At 42.7% G+C, this 23,189-nt stretch overlaps 1 protein-coding gene and 1 long non-coding RNA gene across 3 annotated transcripts in view; both read left to right on the top strand.

Moving 5' to 3' along the window:
• The first annotated feature begins 5,222 nt into the window (after nt 1-5,222).
• On the top strand, nt 5,223-6,929 carry LOC139569718 (uncharacterized). Its single transcript, XR_011673935.1, has 2 exons — nt 5,223-5,311; nt 6,428-6,929. It is a non-coding gene; the product is annotated as an uncharacterized lncRNA (long non-coding RNA).
• Nucleotides 6,930-12,591: 5,662 nt separating this feature from the next.
• Nucleotides 12,592-23,189, top strand: part of mto1 (mitochondrial tRNA translation optimization 1) — a 29,492-nt gene continuing 18,894 nt past the window's right edge. For both annotated transcript variants that reach the window (XM_071391029.1, XM_071391031.1), the window contains exons 1-4: nt 12,592-12,757; nt 13,262-13,475; nt 14,279-14,478; nt 14,840-14,957. In XM_071391029.1, the coding sequence (XP_071247130.1) occupies nt 13,280-13,475; nt 14,279-14,478; nt 14,840-14,957 (514 nt within the window). In that variant the 5' untranslated portion in view covers nt 12,592-12,757; nt 13,262-13,279. The remainder of the gene's footprint in view (nt 12,758-13,261; nt 13,476-14,278; nt 14,479-14,839; nt 14,958-23,189) is intronic.

Below are 23,189 nucleotides of genomic sequence, written 5' to 3'. Positions count from 1 at the left end.
CTTGGGGAATTGTGTTCCAGCACCTCTATGAAAACAAAGTATCCTATTGCTGGCCCAGATTCACACATCGAGGCAAAAAAGGTTGATGAGAGCGAAATGAAGGAGGGATCTTCATTGAATAGCAATAATTTCTAAAATGTATTAAATCGTTTTTTCCCCCTTATGAGTCTACACACAATACCCCATCAAGGATCTCTCTTTACTTTGCTCCATTTATCTTTTCCTCGATCCTGACTATTCTCCCAGTCCTTACCGCTGAAAAACATGCCCACAGCATGATGCTGCCACCACCATGCTTCACCGTAGGGATGGTTCCAGGTTTCCTCCAGATGTGATGATTGGCATTCAGGCCAAAGAGTTCAACCTTGGTTTCATCAGACCAGAGAATCTTGTTTCTCATGGTCTGAGAGTCCTTTAGATGCCTTTTGGCAAACTCCAAGCGGGCCTTATACTGATGAGTGGTTTCTGTCTGGCCACTCTACCATAAAGGCCTGATTGGTGGAGTGCTGCAGATATGGTTGTCCTTCTGGAATGTTCTCCCATCTCCACAGTGGAACTCTGGAGCTCTGTCAGAGTGACCATCAGGTTCTTGGTCACCTCCAAGATCAAGGCCCTTCTCCCCTGATTGCTCAGTTTGGCTGGGCGGCCAACTCTAGGAAGAGTCTTGGTGGTTCCAAACTTATTCCATTGAAGAATGATGGAGGCCACTGTGTTCTTGGGGACCTTCAACGATGCAGACATTTTTTGGTACCCTTCCCCAGATTTGTGCTCCGACACAATCCTGCCTCGGAGCTCTACGGACAATTCCTTCGACCTCATGGCTTGGTTTTTGCTCTGACATGCACTGTCAACTGTGGGACTTTATATAGACAGGTGTGCCTTTTCCAAATCATGTCTAATCAATTGAATTTACCACAGGTGTACTCTAATCAAGTTGTAGAAACATCTCAAGGATGATCAATGGGAACAGGATGCTCAATTTCGAGTCTCATAGCCAAGGGTCTGAATACTTACAGTACCAGTCAAAAGTTTGGTTACTACATGATTCCATGTGTTCTTTCATAGTTTTGATGTCTTCACTATTATTCTACAATGTAGAAAATAGTACAAATAAATAAACTCTTGAATGAGTAGGTGTGTCCAAACTTTTGATTGGTACTGTATGTAAATAAGGTTTCTGTTTTTTTATTTCTAATTCATTTGCAAAAAAAATGTAACATCTGTTTTCGCTTTGTCATTATGGGGTATTGATGAGGAACATTTAAAAATGTATCAATTTTAGAATAAGGCTTTAACTTAACAAAATGTGGAAGAGGTTTAGGATTCTGAGTACTTTCTGAATGCACTGTATAGTCCTTTTCCCACACATCTTCATCTAAAATTGTTGAATGAGTTGTAAATGATAGATATTATATTCCTTCACTTTTAGCCAGGTACATACTGATCGTTTTTTCTTATTATCTGCTAAGCTATTACAATTATAACTAGCTATACTTATTTCACCATTTACCATAATGAGTGTCAATTCTATTTACCATTATACATGTTTGTAAACTTACCATTAAAAAGTACCATGATGATAGTGTCCATATTGCTGTACCATGATGTTTGCATTGCTACTGAGTAAACCTCCAATTTTTCTCTACAGTTTCCACCTGCTAAAACCTCCCCCCATCCCAAATTGTGTTGTTGTCCCAGTGACTGGCAGACCACCTCTGTCCACCTGGCTCCTAGGGCCTTTGAGAGAATAGGATCCATCCTTTAAAAAGAACACACAGTGCCATCTACAAAACAGAAGCAGATTAACAGCCAAAAGCATTTGCAACGCCCTCACCTCAACTGTATTGTATACTGTTATTTATAAAACACATACATACACACACACACACATATACATATATATATATATATATACAGTGGGGAGAACAAGTATTTGATACACTGCCGATTTTGCAGGTTTTCCTACTTACAAAGCATATAGAGGTCTGTAATTTTTATCATAGGTACACTTCAACTGTGAGAGACGGAATCTAAAACAAAAATCCAGAAAATCACATTGTATGATTTTTAAGTAATTAATTAGCATTTTATTGCATGACATAAGTATTTGATACATCAGAAAAGCAGAACTTAATATTTGGTACAGAAACCTTTGTTTGCAATTACAGAGATCATACGTTTCCTGTAGTTCTTGACCAGGTTTGTACACACTGCAGCAGGGATTTTGGCCCACTCCTCCTCCATACAGATCTTCTCCAGATCCTTCAGGTTTCGGGGCTGTCGCTGGGCAATACGGACTTTCAGCTCCCTCCAAAGATTTTCTATTGGGTTCAGGTCTGGAGACTGGCTAGGCCACTCCAGGACCTTGAGATGCTTCTTACGGAGCCACTCCTTAGTTGCCATGGCTGTGTGCTTCGTGTCGTTGTCATGCTGGAAGACCAAGCCACGACCCATCTTCAATGCTCTTACTGAGGGAAGGAGGTTGTTGGCCAAGATCTCGCGATACATGGCCCCATCCATCCTCCCCTCAATACGGTGCAGTCGTCCTGTCCCCTTTGCAGAAAAGCATCCCCAAAGAATGATGTTTCCACCTCCATGCTTCACGGTTGGGATGGTGTTCTTGGGGTTGTACTCATACTTCTTCTTCCTCCAAACACGGCGAGTGGAGTTTAGACCAAAAAGCTCTATTTTTGTCTCATCAGACCACATGACCTTCTCCCATTCCTCCTCTGGATCATCCAGATGGTCATTGGCAAACTTCAGACAGGTCCTGGACATGCACTGGCTTAAGCAGGGGGACCTTGCGTGCGCTGCAGGATTTTAATCCATGACGGCGTAGTGTGTTACTAATGGTTTTCTTTGAGACTGTGGTCCCAGCTCTCTTCAGGTCATTGACCAGGTCCTGCCGTGTAGTTCTGGGCTGATCCCTCACCTTCCTCATGATCATTGATGCCCCACGAGGTGAAATCTTGCATGGAGCCCCAGACCGAGGGTGATTGACCGTCATCTTGAACTTCTTCCATTTTCTAATAATTGCGCCAACAGTTGTTTCCTTCTCACCAAGCTGCTTGCCTATTGTCCTGTAGCCCATCCCAGCCTTGTGCAGGTCTACAATTTTATCCCTGATGTCCTTACACAGCTCTCTGGTCTTGGCCATTGTGGAGAGGTTGGAATCTGTTTGATTGAGTGTGTGGACAGGTGTCTTTTATACAGGTAACGAGTTCAAACAGGTGCAGTTAATACAGGTAATGAGTGGAGAACAGGAGGGCTTCTTAAAGAAAAACTAACAGGTCTGTGAGAGCCGGAATTCTTACTGGTTGGTAGGTGATCAAATACTTATGTCATGCAATAAAATGCAAATTAATTACTTAAAAATCATACAATGTGATTTTCTGGATTTTTGTTTTAGATTCCGTCTCTCATAGTTGAAGTGTACCTATGATAAAAATTACAGACCTCTACATGCTTTGTAAGTAGGAAAACCTGCAAAATCGGCAGTGTATCAAATACTTGTTCTCCCCACTGTATATATACCCCTTTCACCCTGAAACACACACACGCTGGTCCCCCGTTGTGACCATTTTTCCCAATCATCTCTGAGCAGTCAGATGTTTTGATCATTTTGTGCCGCCAGGGCCACAATCATTTGCCCCCTCTCTGATTTGCCCCATCCCCATGGGTAACTGCAGCTAGTGTTACCAGCACTGCCACTACCTGGGTGGGGGTCTCCACCGGAATTCCCACCGACTAGGTACTAGGTCGTCAAGGTTCTCATTAGCAGCTTTGAGAAATTCCTTGTATATAATACTCACCCATCCGGGGGCTTTGGCTTTGTTGGACCAACTCTGCCAGGCAGGCTCAGACTCTTGAGGGGGCGATGCTGCTTAGTGGGTCTCTGACCGTGTTTTTCGTTCTGTCTTTGCTGCGTTTAGGTTACTTGCCTTAGGCCTATAAAACAGATAAGGACTTATCCTGACTGTGTGGATCGCTCAGGTGGGTGTCTAGGGTATAGGGTTGGGGACCGTTCCATCATGATAGGACAATAAATAAATAGACTATATTTGTAATTGATTTTTAAAAGTATATCCCATATCTGCATAAAATCTTAACCGCTCTCTGTCACAAATCCTGCTCGCAAACACACATGGGGTCTGGCACACACCCCATCTTCCATTACAACCACACTCCCCCGACATACTGTGCCTTCTATGTCCTCTGTTTTTATCTCTACCATGTTGATTCCTACCTTATTTCGGGCTTTTGAGTACTTGTGTTCCAGTTCCTTATGTTTGAAGATGTATTATTTCAATCATTGTCCTTTCTTCTAATGCTGTCTGTTGTCTATTTATAAATACTATAAATAGAAAGTCAAATACTAATTATTTTACAACATTCCCTATTTTGAATGGTGTAGTGTATTTGTAGTTTATTTATTTATCAATTGTTGTATTTGATTGTTTTCATGTTTTTTATTACAATCCCTACCATGGTTGTTGGGTGTTCCATTATTCGACTCCTCTATGGGGACTTTGTATTATTTAGAATAGCTGTCACGTTCTGACCATAGTTCTTTTGTATTTTCTTTGTTTTAGTGTGGTCAGGGCGTGAGTTGGGTGGGTATTATCTATGTTTTCGGTTTCTATGTGGGGTTTCTCGTTTGGCCTGATATGGTTCTCAATCAGAGGCAGGTGTTAGTCATTGTCTCTGATTGGGAACCATATTTAGGTAGCCTGTGTTCTATTGTGTTTTGGGGGTGGTTGTTTTCAGTCTTTGTGTGTCTGCACCAGATAGAACTGTTTCGGTTTTCACGTTTGTTGTTTTGTATTTGAAGTGTTCAGTTTTTGGTTTATGATTCAATTAAGATGAACACTAACCACGCTGCGCTTTGGGCCTCTCCTTCCACCGACGACAGCCGTTACAATAGCCAGGGTATTCTGGTGTCTCGGAACAGTTGGTTATCAATGTACAGTTTATCAACTACGAGAGCTTTACGTTTCCCTTTTACTCTATTCACTTTGAAGAGTGGGTACAACTTTGGCCGTTCTGCAATTTCCTTCGTGAACGGATCATTCATGCCTATTTTCGTGACAGCGAGTCTTTTTCCCAGGTGTTTAACCATTATTTTATCCTTAAAGAATGCAAATTTGGCAACAGTTGGCCGCTTGTATCGCTGTCCTCTCTGTCTGAAACGATGTACTGTACATGTTCGAGATTGATTTTGTCGACAGTATCGCCTGGGATCTCTATGGCTTTAACCAGGAAATCTTTCATCACACTCTCTGGATCTTCATCCTCATTCTCTTTAATACCGGTAAGTACCATCATATCTTGCATAGATCTAGTCTGTCTTTCAAATAAGGCTTTGTCTCAAACATGTTCTCTTTTTTAAGTACTTTAACGTACATTTCAATAGTATTGACTGCCTTTTAGCTTGTTTGTTTCTTTTTTCCATTGTAACTCATCTCGAGACTCACCTACAACTCCTTCATATCTTTACTGATAGTTCAAGTATGCCCAATTTATAATTTATCGACTTTAGCAAGTCGGTTTCTACACTTACCATTCTAGGTGGTGAAAAGCATAAATTGTCTGTCAGTTGAGGAGTTTCGTTTTCTTTTGGGATTTGGTTCTCCACGCTTACTCTCCGACATGTTTTGGTATTGACTGTGTTGGTAATGTTGGTCGATACATTTCTCAAGCCTTATCATTTGTTTTGTGTTGTTATCCAGATTGAAGGTTATTGCCCATGAGTATACAAGTATGTGGAGTGAAGTGCTGATATTTTGTCAGATTTACAGATACTGAAAATTACGTTTTTATCTTGAGGCATTCTGCTCTGCTGTCTTCAGTCCGCCATTGTTCTTCCTTACCTCTTCCCTGGAGAGCGAATCTTTGTTGGACACTTTACAGCTATTTGTTACTGTATTGTTAATTCTATAGAAGTTGTCTCTAATATAAGAGGGTGATTTGTAATCCTCAGAGACTGTACTAATAGGATCTGGTGTCATACGATGAAGATTGCATCATTCAATAGTTTTTTGGATGAAAATCAAGTCAACTGTTATCAATACCATTTTTCATTATAGCACTATAGAGCTATTTGCTACTGTATTGTTAATTCTTTAGAAGTTGTCTCTAATAAAGGGGGTGATTTGGAATCCTCAGACACTCTGCTAATAGGATCCAGTGTTATACAATTCAGATTTGCATCATTAGGGTATTTTTCCTACAGCCACCACTGCCGAAAATCGTCATTTTCAATACAGACCTGTTTTACAGTACTATACAACTATTTTCTACTGTGCTGTTACTTCTATAGATGTTTTCTACAATCAAGGTGGTGATTTGGAATCCTAAAAGACTGTACTAATAGGATCCAGTGTTATAAGATCATGGTTTGCGTCATTATGATCTTTTGTTTCGGTAGAAAACCATGGCCACCGCTGAAGGAGAATTGTGACTTTCAATGAAGATCTGTGGCAGTGCTATACACCTATTTGTTACTGTACTGTTAATTCTATAGAAGTTGTCTCCAATAAAGGGGGATGATTTGGAATCCTCAGACACTCTGCTAATAAGACCTGGTGTGATATCATGAAGACTTGTCATTCTGTCACCCCCTGACCTTAGATCCTTTTTATGTCTCTATTTTGGTTTGGTCAGGGCGTGAGTTGGGGTGGGCATTCTATGTTTTGTGTTTCTATGATTTTCTATTTCTATGTTTTGGCCGGGTATGGTTCTCAATCAGGGACAGCTGTCTATCGTTGTCTCTGATTGGGAACCATACTTAGGTAGCTTTTCTCCCCACCGTTCTTTGTGGGAAGGTGCCTTTGCTTGTTGGCACTATTGCCTTTAGCTTCACGGTTTGTTTTGTATGGTTTATTGTTTTTTGTCGGCGTCATTCTTAAATAAAGTAAAATGTACGCTCACCATGCTGCACCTTGGTCCTCATCCTTCAACAGCCGTGACACATTCAATCGTTTTTTGGAGGAAAACATATTGTCGACTGTTACCAAAACCGTTTTTTCATTGTAGCGCTATACAGCTATTTTCTACTGTACTGTTCATTATATAGATCATGTATCTAAGGTTTGCGTCATTAAAATCGCCATTTTCAATACAGACCTCTTTTACAGCACTATACAGCTATTTGTTACTGTACTGTTGTAACTATACAAGTTGTCTCTAATAAAGGGGGGTGATTTGGAATCTTTGGAGGGAGTTGAAAGTCCGTGTTGCCCAGCAACAGCCCCAAAACATCACTGCTCTAGAGGAGATCTGCATGGAGGAATGGGCCAAAATACCAGCAACAGTGTGTGGAAACCTTGTGAAGACTTACAGAAAACGTTTGACCTCTGTCATTCCCAACAAAGGGTATATAACAAAGTATTGAGAAACTTTTGTTATTGACCAAATACTTATTTTCCACCATAATTTGCAAATAAATTCATAAAAAAATCCTACAATGTGATTTTCTGGATTTTTTTTCTAATTTTGTCTGTCATAGTTGAAGTGTACCTATGATGAAAATTACAGGCCTCTCACATCTTTTTAAGTGGGAGAACTTGCACAATTGGTGGCTGACTAAATACTTTTTTGCCCCACTGTAGATGACCACTTGCCGTCCAAGCATGTCTGGGAACACCTCGTTGACAAATGCCTGGAACACTGACGGAGCATTGGCTAAGCCAAAAGGCATCACCAAGTACTCGTAGTGACCAGACAATCTTCCATTCACCCCCCTCCCGGATAAGGGTGAGATTGTATGCACTCCGCAGGTCCAATTTGGTAAAGAACCGGGCCCCGCGGAGATGTTCGATAGCTGCGGGCACCAATGGGAGAGGGTAACGGTATTTGGTGGTGATATCATTTAGTCCTCTGTAATCAATACATGGACGTAATCCTCTATCCTTTTTCGCCACGAAGAAGAAGCTTGCAGACGCAGGAGAAGTGGACGTGCGGATGAAACCTTGTTGGAGCGCCTCATGGATGTACTGTGCTCCTCCATGGCCTTGGTTTCTGCCACCAACAGACGGTAGATGCGCCTGCGCGGTGGCGCAGAGCCTGCAAGCAGGTCGATGGCACAGTCACAGGGGCGATGAGGAGGGAGACAAGTGGCGAGGGTTTTGGGAAAAAAACTCCCGCAGGTCCTGGTATACCTCCGGGATGTTGGGCTGAAGGGCAACCACAGGACTCTCAACCGACGTGGAACCACAGGGAATGGGAAATCAGGTGCTCCGGCATTCGGTAGCCCAGTTCGTGACTCTCATCCTCGACCATGAGATGGTGGGGTTATGGCATTGGAGCCATGGGAGGCCGATGATGATCTTGTGAGCTGGTGCACTAATGATGAAGGTAATGTTTTCCTGATGGCTGGACTCCACTGTGAGGGTGAGTGGTATGGTGATGTGTGTGATGGTTCCGGATCCTAGTGGCCGATTATCAAGGGCTTGAACTGGGAGAGGAGAGTGGGTATGAGGTGATGTCCAGAGAGGAGGCCAGGTCAATAAAGTACCCCGCGGCACCGGAAATTACTAGCACTGTAGAAACAGTACATGAGGGACAGCCAGCTAGTGAGAGTGACACTAAAAAGGGTTTGGTGGAAAGTGATATTCTCACCTACCCCAGGAGGTGGAAGATCACGTGATCCTGAGTACCGGACACTGCTGAAGCTGGTTCCCCCCTTGACCACAATAGGGACAGAGCCCCAGCTGTTTCCATCTGCGTCGCTTAGCTGCGGAGAGGCGCGTGACCCCTACCTCCATGAGTTCAGGCTCTGATACAGAATGGTCACGGAGGGAGAGAAGCGATGAGGGTACCGATGCTCCCGAAGTAGGTTATCCAGATGGATGGCCATCGCGATGAGTGCGTCCAAGGAGAGGTTGTCGTTTCTACATGCCAGTTCCGTCTGGACCTCCTCACGCAGTCCTCTTCTGAATGGCGTGCCGGCTCATTCCATCCGCTGGATGCTGCTACTGTCCGGAAGGTGAGCGCGTACTCTGCAGCGGTCTGGTCATCCTGCCGTAGTGGGAGTAGGCACTCACCCCCCACTCTGCCCTCCGGTGGATGGTCAAAGATACCTCTGAACAGAGCCATGAACCTCTCATACGAAGCCAGCTCCTCCCCTCTCTCCCAGACGGCCGTAGCCCACTCCAACTCCCACCCAGTCAGCAGAGAAATAACCGTGGCAACCTTTGACCTCTCGGTGGTAGGGGCTATTTTGTGCACCAGATGGGCTGGTGCACAAAATAAAGGGAGCACTGGAGTAGGAAGCCACAGCATTTAGATGAGGTTCCGTCATATTTATCCGGGAGGGACAAACGGGCATCGCTGACCTGGGCGGACTGCTGAATGGACTGGTGTGCTGGCTCACTGGGTCGACTGGCAGTAGAGTATCCTCCGCTAGTTGAAGGCAATGCCGCTCGAGTATTTTCGAGATGTTGAATAACGCGAAGGACCTCATCCATCGCCGTCCCCAGTTGTGCCAGCTGGTCGTGGTGTTGACAAAGTAGGTATCCCTGTTCGTCGACCGTCTGGGAGATGCCCTGATTCCCTGCTACTTCCATTTGTCGAGGCAGTATTCTGTATGGAGACGCTGCGAGTCGAAAAGCAGGTGGTGAGTTTAATAATACAAGAAACATAGACCTATACAAAACAGAAGTACCATCTGGACATGAAACACATAACCAATACTGCCTGGGGAATGGAACTAAGGGAGTGACAGATCTCGGGGAGGTAATCAGTGTAGTGATGGAGTCCAGGTGTGCCTCATAATGAGGCGCAGGTACGCATAACGATGGTACTAGGTGTGCGTAATGATGATTGCTAGGACAAGTGGTTAGTAAACCGGCAACATCGAGCGGGAGTAGATGTGACAGACTCTCCAAACTCCCGCCAGTGGAGAGTGCTTGTTCTGTTGTTGAAATGTTTGCTGTTGCTTTCACACGTTTCAATGCATGTGGTAAATCTATATTCCATCTAATCCTACAATAATTGCTAACATTAGCGTTTCATCATTCCATCCCTGTATCATTTATTGCAACACTTAGAAATTTCTGTTTCTGCGCACCATGCTTTGGAGTCAATTCAATGAGAGAAAATGTTTGTTTGATCCATTTATGAATGGTGAGGAAATATAATGAATTCTAATTTACACAGATGTACCAATGTAACAATGGTTGTGGAAATTGACTTTTACATTGTAGAACCAGTTTATTGGCTGTAATTGCCAATTGGGTAATTGCATGGCACTGGGGGGGTTGCTTGACTTCCTGTTAGACAGATTCGATTTGGTTTCTCAAGGGGAGGCTGTGCAGTCTTGCGCTCTACCTGTGTCCTTTCAGATAGGACAGGCTCAAGGGATTATCCAGTACTTTTGTATACCCTACTATTTAGCCAGTAGTTCTGAAATTAGCGCCCACTAACCAAAAGTGGTCCCTTCAAATTGTGTACTACATCACATATCGTATGTGCAGATATGTGCACCACGTCATTGCTCTCTCGCTCTACTGTGTGTGCATCTTGCTAACTGTTACTCAAATGGTAAGGTGCTGAAGTACATTGGCTAGAACTCGAAATTACTAGGGGGCCGGCCAAATAGGGAAAATGGTGATTCACAGCTTCCAGAAAACAGATACTTTCAAACTAGGGATTTCGTGGCTAATTGAGGTGAGACAGTAATTCTGCCCATATATTTTACATGTATGAATTACACATTGACACATCCAGCCCAAAGCAGGTTTAAAAAAATACTTACTAGTCGCCAATGTACCGGAGCATGTCTTTAAGCCTTATATGATATTGTGCTTTCACCATTTGATCACCAAAACCTGCAAAATAAATCTGCACTCTGAGCACGTCAACCTGCCTTGCCTTCTGCTGATTTTATGCCCGTAAGACTGCTACAAGATCCCTATTCTACAATTACATAATCAAAATGTGTTGTAGACAAAATAATGAAAATGCTGTCTGGTTGTAAGATTTGTAGTTGATCAAGTCATTGCATGTAAAGATTTTTTTTACTTGACTTGTGACTGGACTTGACTTGTTCTTATAATGCACGACTTGGACTTGACTCAACATTCGACCCGTTCTACTTGGGACTCGACTTGAGACTCGGAACTTGTGACTTGAGACTTGAGTTGAATAATAGTGACTTGGTCCCACCTCAGTCTGCAGGTTTCATAAGCAATCTATACAGTCCTTTGCCATTTATTCTGTAAGATTCTGTATCTCTGCATTTGCGCCCTGGTATTCATTCAGTATGTGTGTACACCTCTGTTGTCCATTACAGAACCACTACTTTTCTCACTTTCCATCCCCATGTTCATCTTTGTCAGTGTGTGTGAATAAAGTTCCCTGTGTGTGTTAACTCTTGGATTGCCTTACTCCCCTCTAATCTGGGCGGTGTCATTGGGTCACAGCCAGCAAATACTTACACAGAACCCGAACCGGCTGCGCGCGTGCGCCATCGTGCATAAATTGATTTTGTCCCCCCACACCAAACACGATCACAACATAAAGGTTAAAATATCAAAATAAACTCTGAACCAATTATATTAATTTGGGGACAGGTCGAAAAGCATTCAACATTTATGGCAATTTAGCTAGTTTGTAACGGTTTTCTTCCGTTGGTGAAGGAGAGGACCAAAATGCAGCGCGGCTAGTGTTCAACATGTTTAATAAACAAAGAGACGATAACGTGAACACTATACAAAATAACAAACGTGAAAACCGAGACAGTCCTATCTGGTGCAGAACACAAAGACAGACAACCACCCACAAACCCCAACACAAAACAAGCCACCTAAATATGATTCCCAATCAGAGACAACACAACACCTGCCTCTGATTGAGAACCATATTAGGCCAAACATAGAAACAGACAAACTAGACACACAACATAGAATGCCTACCCAGCTCACGTCCTGACCAACACTAAAACAAGTAAAACACACAAGAACCATGGTCAGAACGTGACAGTTAGCTTGCAATTGCTAGCTAATTTGTTCTATTTAGCTAGCTTGCTGTTGCTAGCTAATTTGTCCTGGGATATAAACATTGAGTTGTTGTTTTACCTGAAATGCACAAGGTCCTCTACTCCACCAGTTAATTCACACATAAAACGGTCAACCGAATCGTTTCTAGAGGGGGGACAAAATACATTTATTTATTTAAAATATATTTATGCCCAATAGCCACGATGGCGCACGTGTGCAGCCGGTTTGGGTTCCGCAGTAGCCCTGGGCAACGCAGACGCTCGTTGGCGCGCGGAGCAGTGTGGGTGCAATAATGGAACAACATAGATTTCTACATTTATAAGGTCGAGGGTTCGAGACCTGCTCCCTGCTGTTTCATTACAATATGAAAGATAAGGGCCATATGTTCTGAAAACCATTTGGCAAGTGATGCTTATTGACGTTTCCAAACGTTAAAACCAGCACCAGAATTGTAGTTCACATGGCTAGTTGTGGTTAATCGCTGAAGAGTTCGAGAGCTAAACTAGGCCTACAGTACCGACATCGTCATCATCAAACATAACTGTGTCACATATTTAGTGCGCATATACACACTATATTACGGTTACGGGCACTGACGGCAAACAATGGCGGCCCCCGGTGGGAACGATTAGATAAATGTTTTGTAATACCTATTTTCACAGCAATTTACCTATTGTTCTGATACTTCTGCAATATTGAAAACTGTTTCGTGACCAGTAAAACGGATCACATTGTTAATTCTGATATGAGGGCAGTTGGTAAGTGGACATGGCTAACGTTAGCTATTCAGAACCAGAATTGAGTTTTGTAACGTTAGTTGAGGTCGGATGAGATAGAGCAAGTCTACGTTGAATCAATACATCTTATTCAAATGCTCTTGCTTTTTCGAAAATGCAGGCATCTGAGTTTTTTGTCAAATCAAGATCACATTTTATTTGTCACATGCTTAGTAAACAACAGGCTTAGACTAACAGTGAAACGCTTACTTGCGGGCCGGGAACCTTCCCAACAATGTAGAAAGGATTTTTTGTTTAGAAATAATTACACGAGTAAAGAACTTGGCTATATACACGGGGTACCAGTACCAAGTCGATGTGCAGGGGTATGAGGTAGATTTAGTTAGGATAGTCTTGGAGGTAGTGCCACATTGTCATTCTAACATGTTTCATTTGATCATATTTACTGATCTATTTTCAACAAGTAAAATAATGTCAAATGTTGATTATCTGCACAACCTAACTCTCCTTCTCTTACTTTGATAGTTGCCATGAAACTTTGACATGTTGGCACAGAAACTGCACCTGCTCCGACACAACGTCCTGTCATTTGTATCCTCTCGGACTGGCAGTGACCTCACCAGGCGCCAGTATGATGTCATCGTGGTGGGGGGAGGACATGCTGGGACTGAGGCGGCGGCCGCAGCAGCCAGATTGGGAGCAGAGACCCTCCTCATTACCCAGAAGATCATGACTATCGGTGAGAGAGAGGAAGAGCCTCCTGTTATTTACTTGTGGGATCAGTAGGAATAGAGCAGTGTTTCGCACGCAGGAAGCGGCGCAGGTCCTAATCCAGGCACTTGTCATCTCCCGTCTGGATTACTGCAACTCGCTGTTGGCTGGGCTCCCTGCCTGTGCCATTAAACCCCTACAACTCATCCAGAACGCCGCAGCCCGTCTGGTGTTCAACTTTCCCAAGTTCTCTCACGTCACCCCGCTCCTCCGCTCTCTCCACTGGCTTCCAGTTGAAGCTCGCATCCGCTACAAGACCATGGTGCTTGCCTACGGAGCTGTGAGGGGAACGGCACCTCCGTACCTTCAGGCTCTGATCAGGCCCTACACCCAAACAAGGGCACTGCGTTCATCCACCTCTGGCCTGCTCGCCTCCTTACCTCTGAGGAAGTACAGTTCCCGCTCAGCCCAGTCAAAACTGTTCGCTGCTCTGGCACCCCAATGGTGGAACAAACTCCCTCACGACGCCAGGTCAGCGGAGTCAATCACCACCTTCCGGAGACACCTGAAACCCCACCTCTTTAAGGAAGACCTAGGATAGGAGAAAGTAATCCTTCTAACCCCCCCCCCCCCCTTAAAAGAGTTAGATGCACTATTGTAAAGTGGTTGTTCCACTGGATATCATAAGGTGAATGCACCAATTTGTAAGTCGCTCTGGATAAGAGCGTCTGCTAAATGACTTAAATGTAAAAATGTAAATGTTTCTCTGAACCACCCACCCACTCACACTCCCTCCCTCTCTCGCACCCTTCTCCTCTCGTTGTACCTCAGGGGCCCTCTCCTGTAACCCCTCTCTGGGGGGCGTGGGGAAGGGCCAGCTGGTGAGGGAGGTGGATGCTCTGGACGGTCTGTGTGGGCGAGCAGGCGACTGGGCCGGGGTCCACTTCTCCATCCTAAACCGCAGCAAAGGGCCCGCTGTGTGGGGCCCCCGGGCACAGCTGGACCGGGAACGCTACCGCCAATTCATCCAGGTACCTACCACTCGGCACAGCCAGGATCTGTTCAAATTCATTTAATTGAATTGTTTAAACAGGAATCAGACAAGTTGTTTACATAAAGTCCTGTGTCGGCTTAGTTGATAAGAGTGTGGCGCTAGCAATGCCAAGTTTGTGGGTTTAATTCCTGCATGTATCACTTAAAAATAAATGTATGCACTCACTGTACTGTAAGTCCCTTTAGATAAAATCGTCTACCATGTGGCAGATAAAAGAGCACATATTGGCTCCAAATCCATTTGGCAGTGATACTCTTTTTAATTGACCATCTATCTCAAGAAAATCTGTCTATCTAGAAAATGATTAATGCTTTAATCCTCTCCTGACTCCTCTGCAGTCAGAATTGCTGTCCACTCCCAGGCTGACAGTGTTGGAGGGCTCAGTGGAGGAGTTGCTGGTGTCACAACCCAACCCAGAGGAGCCTGGACACCACAGAGTCACTGGGATAAGACTGGGTAGGAAAGACTGACAGACTGATAGACTGACTCTCTCACACAAACACACTACACATTCAAACACTACACTCTACACAGTGTCTCTCTTAGTATCTGGTACTAGTGTTTTCCTGTTGAATCTTTGACCATTCCCCTAAAGCGTCATGCTGTCATCTGTTTATGTCCTCTCTTTCTCTCGCTCTTAAACACACACTCCTCTCTCTCAAACACTCCTCGCTCTACACCTCTCTCGCTCTCTGTCAATTTTAATTAAATTCAAAGGGCTTTATTGGCATGGGAAGCAAGTGGAATAGATAATAAACAAAAGTGAAATAAACAATCTGAAATGATCATGAGAAGATTACAGTCACAAAAGTTTCAAAAGAATAGTGATATTTCAAATGTTATATTACTGGCTATGTATAGTGTTGTAACAATGTGCAAATAGTGTGCAAGTACAAATGGGAAAATAAATAGATAAACATAGTTTGTATTTACTGTTAGATTCTAATGAACCTATTAAAACTCACTGACAATTAGTAAAGCTCAAACCAAGTTTATTCACCCATTGGGTTATACAGCTGCATAAGACACAGACATGGTTCCAACAGTGGTAGTGTGTATATACAGTTGAAGTCGGAAGTTTACATACACCTTAGCCAAATACATTTAAACTCAGTTTTTCACAATTCCTGACATTTAATCCTAGTAAAAAATCCCTGTCTTAGGTCAGTTAGGATCACCTCTTTATTTTAAGAATGTGAAATGTCAGAATAATAGTAGAGTGATTTATTTCAGCTTTTATTTCTTTCATCACATTCCCAGTGGGTCAGAAGTTTACATACACTCAATTAGTATTTGGTAGCATTGCCTTTTTAAAATTGTTTAACTTGGATCAAACGTTTCAGGTAGCCTTCCACAAGCTTCCCACAATAAGTTGGGTGAATTTTGGCCCATTCCTCCTGACAGAGCTGGTGTAACTGAGTCAGATTTGTAGGCCTCCTTGCTCGCACACACTTTTTCAGATCTGCCCACAAATTTGCTATAGGATTGAGGTCAGGGCTTTGTGATGGCCACTCCAATACCTCGACTTTGTTGTACTTAAGCCATTTTGCCACAGCCTTGGAAGTGTGCTTGGGGCCATTGTCCATTTGGAAGACCCATTTGCGACCAAGCTTTAACTTCCTGACTGATGTCTTGAGATGTTGCTTCAATATATCCACATCATTTTACATCCTCATGATGCCATCTATTTTGTGAATTGCACCAGTCCCTCCTGCAGCAAAGCACCCCCACAACATGATGCTGCCACCCCCGTGCTTCACGGTTGGGATGGTGTTCTTCAGCTTGCAAGACTCCCCCTTTTTCCTCCAAACATAACAATGGTCATTATGGCCAAACAGTTATATTTTTGTTTGATCAGACCAGAGAACATTTCTCCAAAAGTACGATCTTTGTCCCCATGTGCAGTTGCAAAACGTAGTCTGGCTTTTTTCTGGCAGTTTTGGAGCAGTGGCTTTTTCCTTGCTGAGTGGCCTTTCAGGTTATGTCGATGTTTTACTGTGGATATAGATACTTTTGTACCGGTTTCCTCCAGCATCTTCACAAGGTCCTTTGCTGCTGTTCTGGGATTGATTTGCACTTTTCGCACCAAAGTACGTTCATCTCTAGGAGAAGCGTCTTCTTCTTGAGCGGTATCGCAGCTGCGTGGTCCTATGGTGTTTATACTTGTGTACTATTGTTTGTACAGATGAACGTGGTACCTTCAGGCGTTTGGAAATTGCTCCCAAGGATGAACCAGACTTGTGGAGGTCTACAATTTGTTTTCTGAGGTCTTGGCTGATTTCTTTTGATTTTCCCATGATGTCAAGCAAAGAGGCACTGAGTTTGAAGGTAGGCCTTGAAATACATCCACAGGTACACCTCCAATTGACTCAAATGATGTCAATTAGCCTATCAGAAGCTTCTAAAGCCATGACATCATTTTCTGTAATTTTACAAGCTGTTTAAAGGCACAGTCAACTTAGTGTATGTAAACTTCTGACCCACTGGAATTGTTATACAGTGAATTATAAAGTGAAATAATCTGTCTGTAAACAATTGTTGGAAAAATTACTTGTGTCATGCACAAAGTAGATGTCCTAACCGACTTGCCAAAACTATAGTTTGTTAACAAGAAATGTGTGGAGTGGTTGAAAAACAAGTTTTAATGACTCCAACCTAAGTATGTAAACTTCCGACTTCAACTGTATACCCCAATTTGGGTGACGTTCCCTCCTCTCTAAACATTACATCTTTATTATTAGGCAGGAAGTTAAGTGATGCGGGCAACAAACTGTTCCTTCTCCTTTAATGTGACCAGACCTGACCTTTGCCCCCCATTCCTCACTAAACCACATCTCTCCATTAGTGCCTGCCAACATGTGATTGCCTTTTCTTTACTCAGTACATTCCAAGCTTAATTGCCTTCATCATATGCATTCCTTCTACAGAACCATTTACTTCGAGTGTAGATACCAGACTATGGCACTCAATATTTCAATATATAGTCTTCACTGATTGCCCTTTTCTTGTGGCAACAGGTGACATATTCCACATACGTTTTTCCAGCTGCAGATTATGATCGATAATGTCAAAAGCCACACAGAAGTCTAACAAAACAGCTCCCACAATCTTTTTATTAAACAGTTTTTACAGTCATTTTCTCACTTCAAATAATATTTTTGCAGGAATCTCTTTGAGAATGATTTTGCCGACGATTGTATCTCCGCCGGGCTTAGAATTAGTAACTGGAATAAGCAATTTCATAAATGTGTCAAGTGCAGCGTTTGCTTGTTCCTCATTACACACCAGCAAATATTATTTATATCATCAACATAATAATCACTACAAAACTTATTGTATGACCTCTTATACACTATATTAGGCCCAGGCTTTGGAACTTTGGTTTTCCTAGATGTGGCTACTATATTGTGATCACTACATCCTATGGATTTGGATACTGCTTTAAAGCAAATTTCTGCAGCGTTATTAAATAAGTGATCAATACATATTGATTTAATTCCTGTGCTATTTGTAACTACCATGGTTGGTTGACTGACAACCTGACTCAGGTTGCAGGCACTGGTATAAGTTTGATGTTTTTTCTTGATTGGGCAGCTTGGTGAAAGCCAGTCAATATTTAAATCACCCAGAAAATATACTTCTTTGTTGATATGACATACATTATCAAGCATTTCACACATATCATCCAGATACTGTCTTGGTGGTCTATAGCAGCTTTCCACAAGACTGGGCTTTAGGTGAGGCAGATGAACCTGTAGCCAAACAGTATTTAACATGAGATCCTCTCTAAGCTTTACAGGAATGTGGTTCTGAATATAGACCGCAACACCACCCCAGTTGGCATTTCTGTATTTTCGGTAGATGTAATAGCCATGTATTGCTAACACTGTATCATCAAAGGTATTATCTAAGTGCGTTTCAGAGACAGTCCGTATATGAATGTAATCTGTTTCAAGAAAGTTATTGACTTTATGAACCTTGTTTCATATGTTAATATGGGCTATTTTTTAGCACTTTTCTGGGTTGCTTTATTGTTTTGAATGCTTTACTGGGAAGCTTATCAGAAGTAGACTTGCTTATGTTATTTATATTGGAGCTGATGGTGCACGGTGAGCTGCACACAGTGGACTTCCTACTAGGGCACACCGCCTCAGTGTTAACAGTGTAACTCTGGTTCATAGGCACATGATTACTGCATACAATAGCTGTAGAATCAACAGAGGTATTCAGGGCAGTTAGGGGGACAAATTAAGTTACTTACAATGTGCCTTCCAACGTCCCTGGGATAATGTACATTTGATGCAGTATTATGACAACTTATTGTCACAATGGTAGGGATAAACTGAGCTGGTCTTGGGTCATTGAGAAGTCTTAACGCAGCCTTGAAATGCATCCAGGAGCCAAGATGATTTGGATGGATGTTATTCCTGTAGAGTATCTTCTGTTTCCAGAAGGAGTCATAGTTATCTATAAAAGTGATTCCAACAACGCTACAGTACTCTTTTAGCCAGATGTGTAATGCCAGTTGTCTGTTGAATCTTTCACACCTGTGGCCCAACGATGGTACCGGACCTGAAATGATTGACCGCTTTTTGGAATCTTTCAATGCTAGAATCAGTTCTTTAAAATACATTTTCAGAAGTTGCGAGCTAGCCCTCCCGATGTCGTTTGACCCCACGTGGACTACGACAGCGTCAGCTCCCGGCATCTGTCGTAGAATGGTCAGAAGCAGCCTTGTAATGTCCTGTACTCGTGCTCCTGGGTAGCACAGGGGTTTTGCACTTAAACCGAGATGTTTCTCACCATAGGGCTGCCGATGATGACAAGTAGTGAAACAGCCGGGGAGGTCCGGCCGTTCTTTCTCCTCGAGTGGTTTACAAGACCCCTTGAGGACTGAAGGGCGGTGGGGCCCGATGGACCAGAGCCGGTTGTAGTATATGTGGTAGAGACCCCCCTGGGCTGGAGATAGTGTAGAGGATGAAGGAATCTCTGGAAGCAGGTGGGCAAAACTGTTGGTCAGCAGGATGGGATCCCCCAAAAGCCATTTCAGCCCCATTCACCAAAGACCGCAGCCTTGCGCTAGGCTTACGGTGTGTGACGTGCCTCACATGGGATGCAGGATCGATAACAGTGGCATCCACCAGTCAGTCAGAGAGTGGCAACGACCAGCTGAGGAGTAGAAAAGGAAAAGGTCTTCGAGTGGGAACTATCCAGGATACGCTGCAGTGTCTCAATTTGCTTACTCTGGACGTCCAGCTCAGACATACAGTACCAGTCAAGAGTTTGGACACACCTACTCATTCAAGGGTTTTTCTTTATTTTGACTATTTTGTACATTGTAGAATAATAGTGAAGACAAACTATGAAATAACACATATTGAATAATGTAGTAACTAAAAGTTTTAAACAAATCTAAATGTATGTTATATTTGAGATTCTTCAAAGTAGCCACCCTTTGCCTTGATGACAGCTTGCACACTGTTGGCATTCTGTCAAGAGTGGCTACTTTGAAGAATCTCAGATATCAAATATATTTTGATTTGTTTAACACTTTTGGTTACTACATTATTCAATATGTGTTATTTCATAGTTTTGATGTCTTCACTATTATTCTACAATGTGGAAAATAGTAAAAATTAAGAAAAACCCTTGAATGAATGAGTAGGTGTGACTGGTACTGTATATTCCTCAGTAAGCTGACAATTTCCACATTGGAAATTTGGCCTGACAATATTATCCCGGAACTGTGACAAGTAGGTGCAGCTCCTACATGGGATGAAATGTTCACCGTAGTCTCTGAAGGTGGTTGCTGCCAATCTGGGAAAAGTCTGTTTCCCCGTATGGCAGAAAGTGGTAGACGCCATTTTGAAACAACTCTGTTCAAATCCTTGCAAATAAAATAGGTTGTCGAGGAATCAGCTAAAAGTCAATCAATCCACACAGTGTGATTTGTCAGATTGAATCACACAGTTGGTGGGATCACCACAGTCATAGGCAACAAGCCAGAACCCAACCACAGACTAGAATCCAGCCACCACCCACAATAAACACAACCAACTGCACAGGGAGGCTGTGCACGCTCCTATTATGCACAACTAGAATGACAGAGACATAGGACACAGACACAAGGAACTCCAGCATAACCCCTGGAATATGAACAAAGGAAACCATACATTCAATTAAATAAACAGAAATTCTACCTCATGAGACTTGCAAACATTCATGTGCACAATAAAGATTGTGCCCACTCAGAGGGTAAGACATGGGCTAAATAAAAATGTAACTAACATGAAACAGAAATGTCGAAGTGTATCAATAAATGGTATGGGGATGGAATGTTGAAACGCTAACATTAGCAATTATTGTAGGATTAGTTGGAATATAGATTTACCACATATGTATTTAAACATGTGAAAGCAACAGCAAACATTTCAACAACAGAACAAGCCCTCCCAACTGGCCACTGGCAGTAGTTTGGGGAGCGCAAGTGCGTCTTCGCCACAGTAATAATTTTAACAAATTCCAAATGCAAGCTTCATAAGTAAATTATAAATCAAGCAATTTTGACAAAAGACCATGTGAGTAATTGTTACTTGATGCCCCATTGCTGGTGAGCTTGCAAAGTAGGCCTAAACAGTAGTGATGCTACGTTTGATACTGGAGCTCCGAGGCATGCGTCGAAATTGCTAAGCAGATAATGCAGTGTTCACATACTAGTTGGTACTCGGAAACTCAAATGTGCGACTTGCTGATTCATTGAACGTGGCACGTGTATAACTAAAACCAGTTAGCAAGTCAGACATTTCAGAGTTTCATATTTCCATCTAGCACTTATACAGTGGCAATAAAAAGTATGTTAACCCTCAGGAAATACCTGGACTTCTGCATTAAATTGTCATAAAATTTGATCTGAACTTCATCTAGGTCACAATAGACAAACACAGTCTGCTTAAACTAATAACACAAACAATATGTTTTCATGTCTTTTATTGAACACACCGTGTAAACATTCACAGTGCAGGGTGGAAAAAGTATGTGAACCCTTGGATTTAATAACTGGTTGACCCTCCTTTGGCAGCAATAACCTCAACCAAACGTTTTCTGTAGTTGCGGATCAGACCTGCAACGGTCAGGAGGAATTCTGGACCATTCCTCTTTACAAAACTGTTTCAGTTTAGCAATATTCTTGATGTCTGTTGTGAACTGCTCTCTTGAGGTCATGCCACAGCATCTCAATCGGGTTGAGGTCAGGACTCTGACTGGGCCACTTCAGAAGGCGTATTTTCTTCTGTTGAAGCCATTCTGTTGTTGATTTACTTCAGTGTTTTGGGTCGTTGTTCTGTTGCTTCACCCAACTTCTGTTGAGCTTCAATTGGAGGACAGATAGCCTTACATTCTCCTTCAAAATGTCTTGATTAACTTGGTAATTCATCTTTCAGTCTGATAGCAAGCTGTGCAGGCCCTGAGGCAGCAAAGCAGCCACAAACCATGAATCTCCCTCCACCATACTTTACAGTTGGGATGAGGTTTTGATGTTGGTGTGCTGTGCCACTTTTTTTCTCCACACATAGTGTTGTGTGTTCCTTCCAAACAACTCAACTGTAGTTTCATCTGTCCACAGAATATCCAGGTGTGCACTTTTGCAAACTTCAGACGTGCAGCAATGTTTTTTTTGGACAGCAGTAGCTTCTTCCGTGAACACCATTTTTGTTTAGTGTTTTATGTAAACTCGTCAACAGAGATGTTAGCATGTTCCAGAGATTTCTGTAAGTCTTTAGCTGACACTGGGATTCTTCTTAACCTCATTGAGCATTTTGCGCTGTGCTCTTGCAGTCATCTTTGCAGGACGGCCACTCCTCGGGAGAGTAGCAACAGTGCTGAACTTTCTCCATTTATAGACAATTTGTCTTACCGTGGACTGATGAACATCAATGCTTTTAAGGATACTTTTGGAACCCTTTCCAGCTTTATGCTGGAAGTCAACAATTCTTAATCTTAGGTCTTCTGAGATCTCTACTCTTTCCTGTGGCTATATTGTCTCACATTCCTACCGCCCAAAAGGACCAACTGGAAGGACAACCAGGAAAGTGCATTAAAATATAATTTTATTCATAATTCTGGCTTGTAAAGGTCATGATAGGAAACTTTCCTGATTCAAACATTTCTGCCCGACGTAGAATTCAATGCCATTCAACGACTGGTTTCCAGGCATCCCAGCAGCTTGTGAATTCTTGTAGTTTGTACATCCAGGTACTGAGCACCACAGCATGACTAAACTTTACAGATGTTGTCGACACAAATGTAATATTTATTCGCAAGCTGATGTTCTATGAACGAGTGTCTGGTACAGTGAGTAACGTTAGCTCTCTGACACCCATTCTCAACTGGATGCACCTCGACAGGGACGTACTACATCCTGAAATCGCAATGAATTCTTGATATTGTGGTTTAGTTACAACCAGGAGATATAGATGGCCTTTTTCTACCAGTGAGATGCAGAAACGCTCGTATTTGCGTGTAGTGAGGAAATTCTTGATTTTTATGACACATACAGTGGGGAGAACAAGTATTTGATACACTGCCGATTTTGCAGGTTTTCCTACTTACAAAGCATGTAGAGGTCTGTAATATTTATCATAGGTACACTTCAACTGTGAGACACGGAATCTAAAACAAAAATCCAGAAAA

This window comes from Salvelinus alpinus, chromosome 3, assembly GCF_045679555.1.
Source record: "Salvelinus alpinus chromosome 3, SLU_Salpinus.1, whole genome shotgun sequence".
In the NCBI taxonomy this organism is placed as follows: domain Eukaryota; kingdom Metazoa; phylum Chordata; class Actinopteri; order Salmoniformes; family Salmonidae; genus Salvelinus; species Salvelinus alpinus.
The sequence above is the reverse complement of the archived record's forward strand: the minus strand, read 5'-3'. Positions and strand labels throughout refer to the sequence as shown.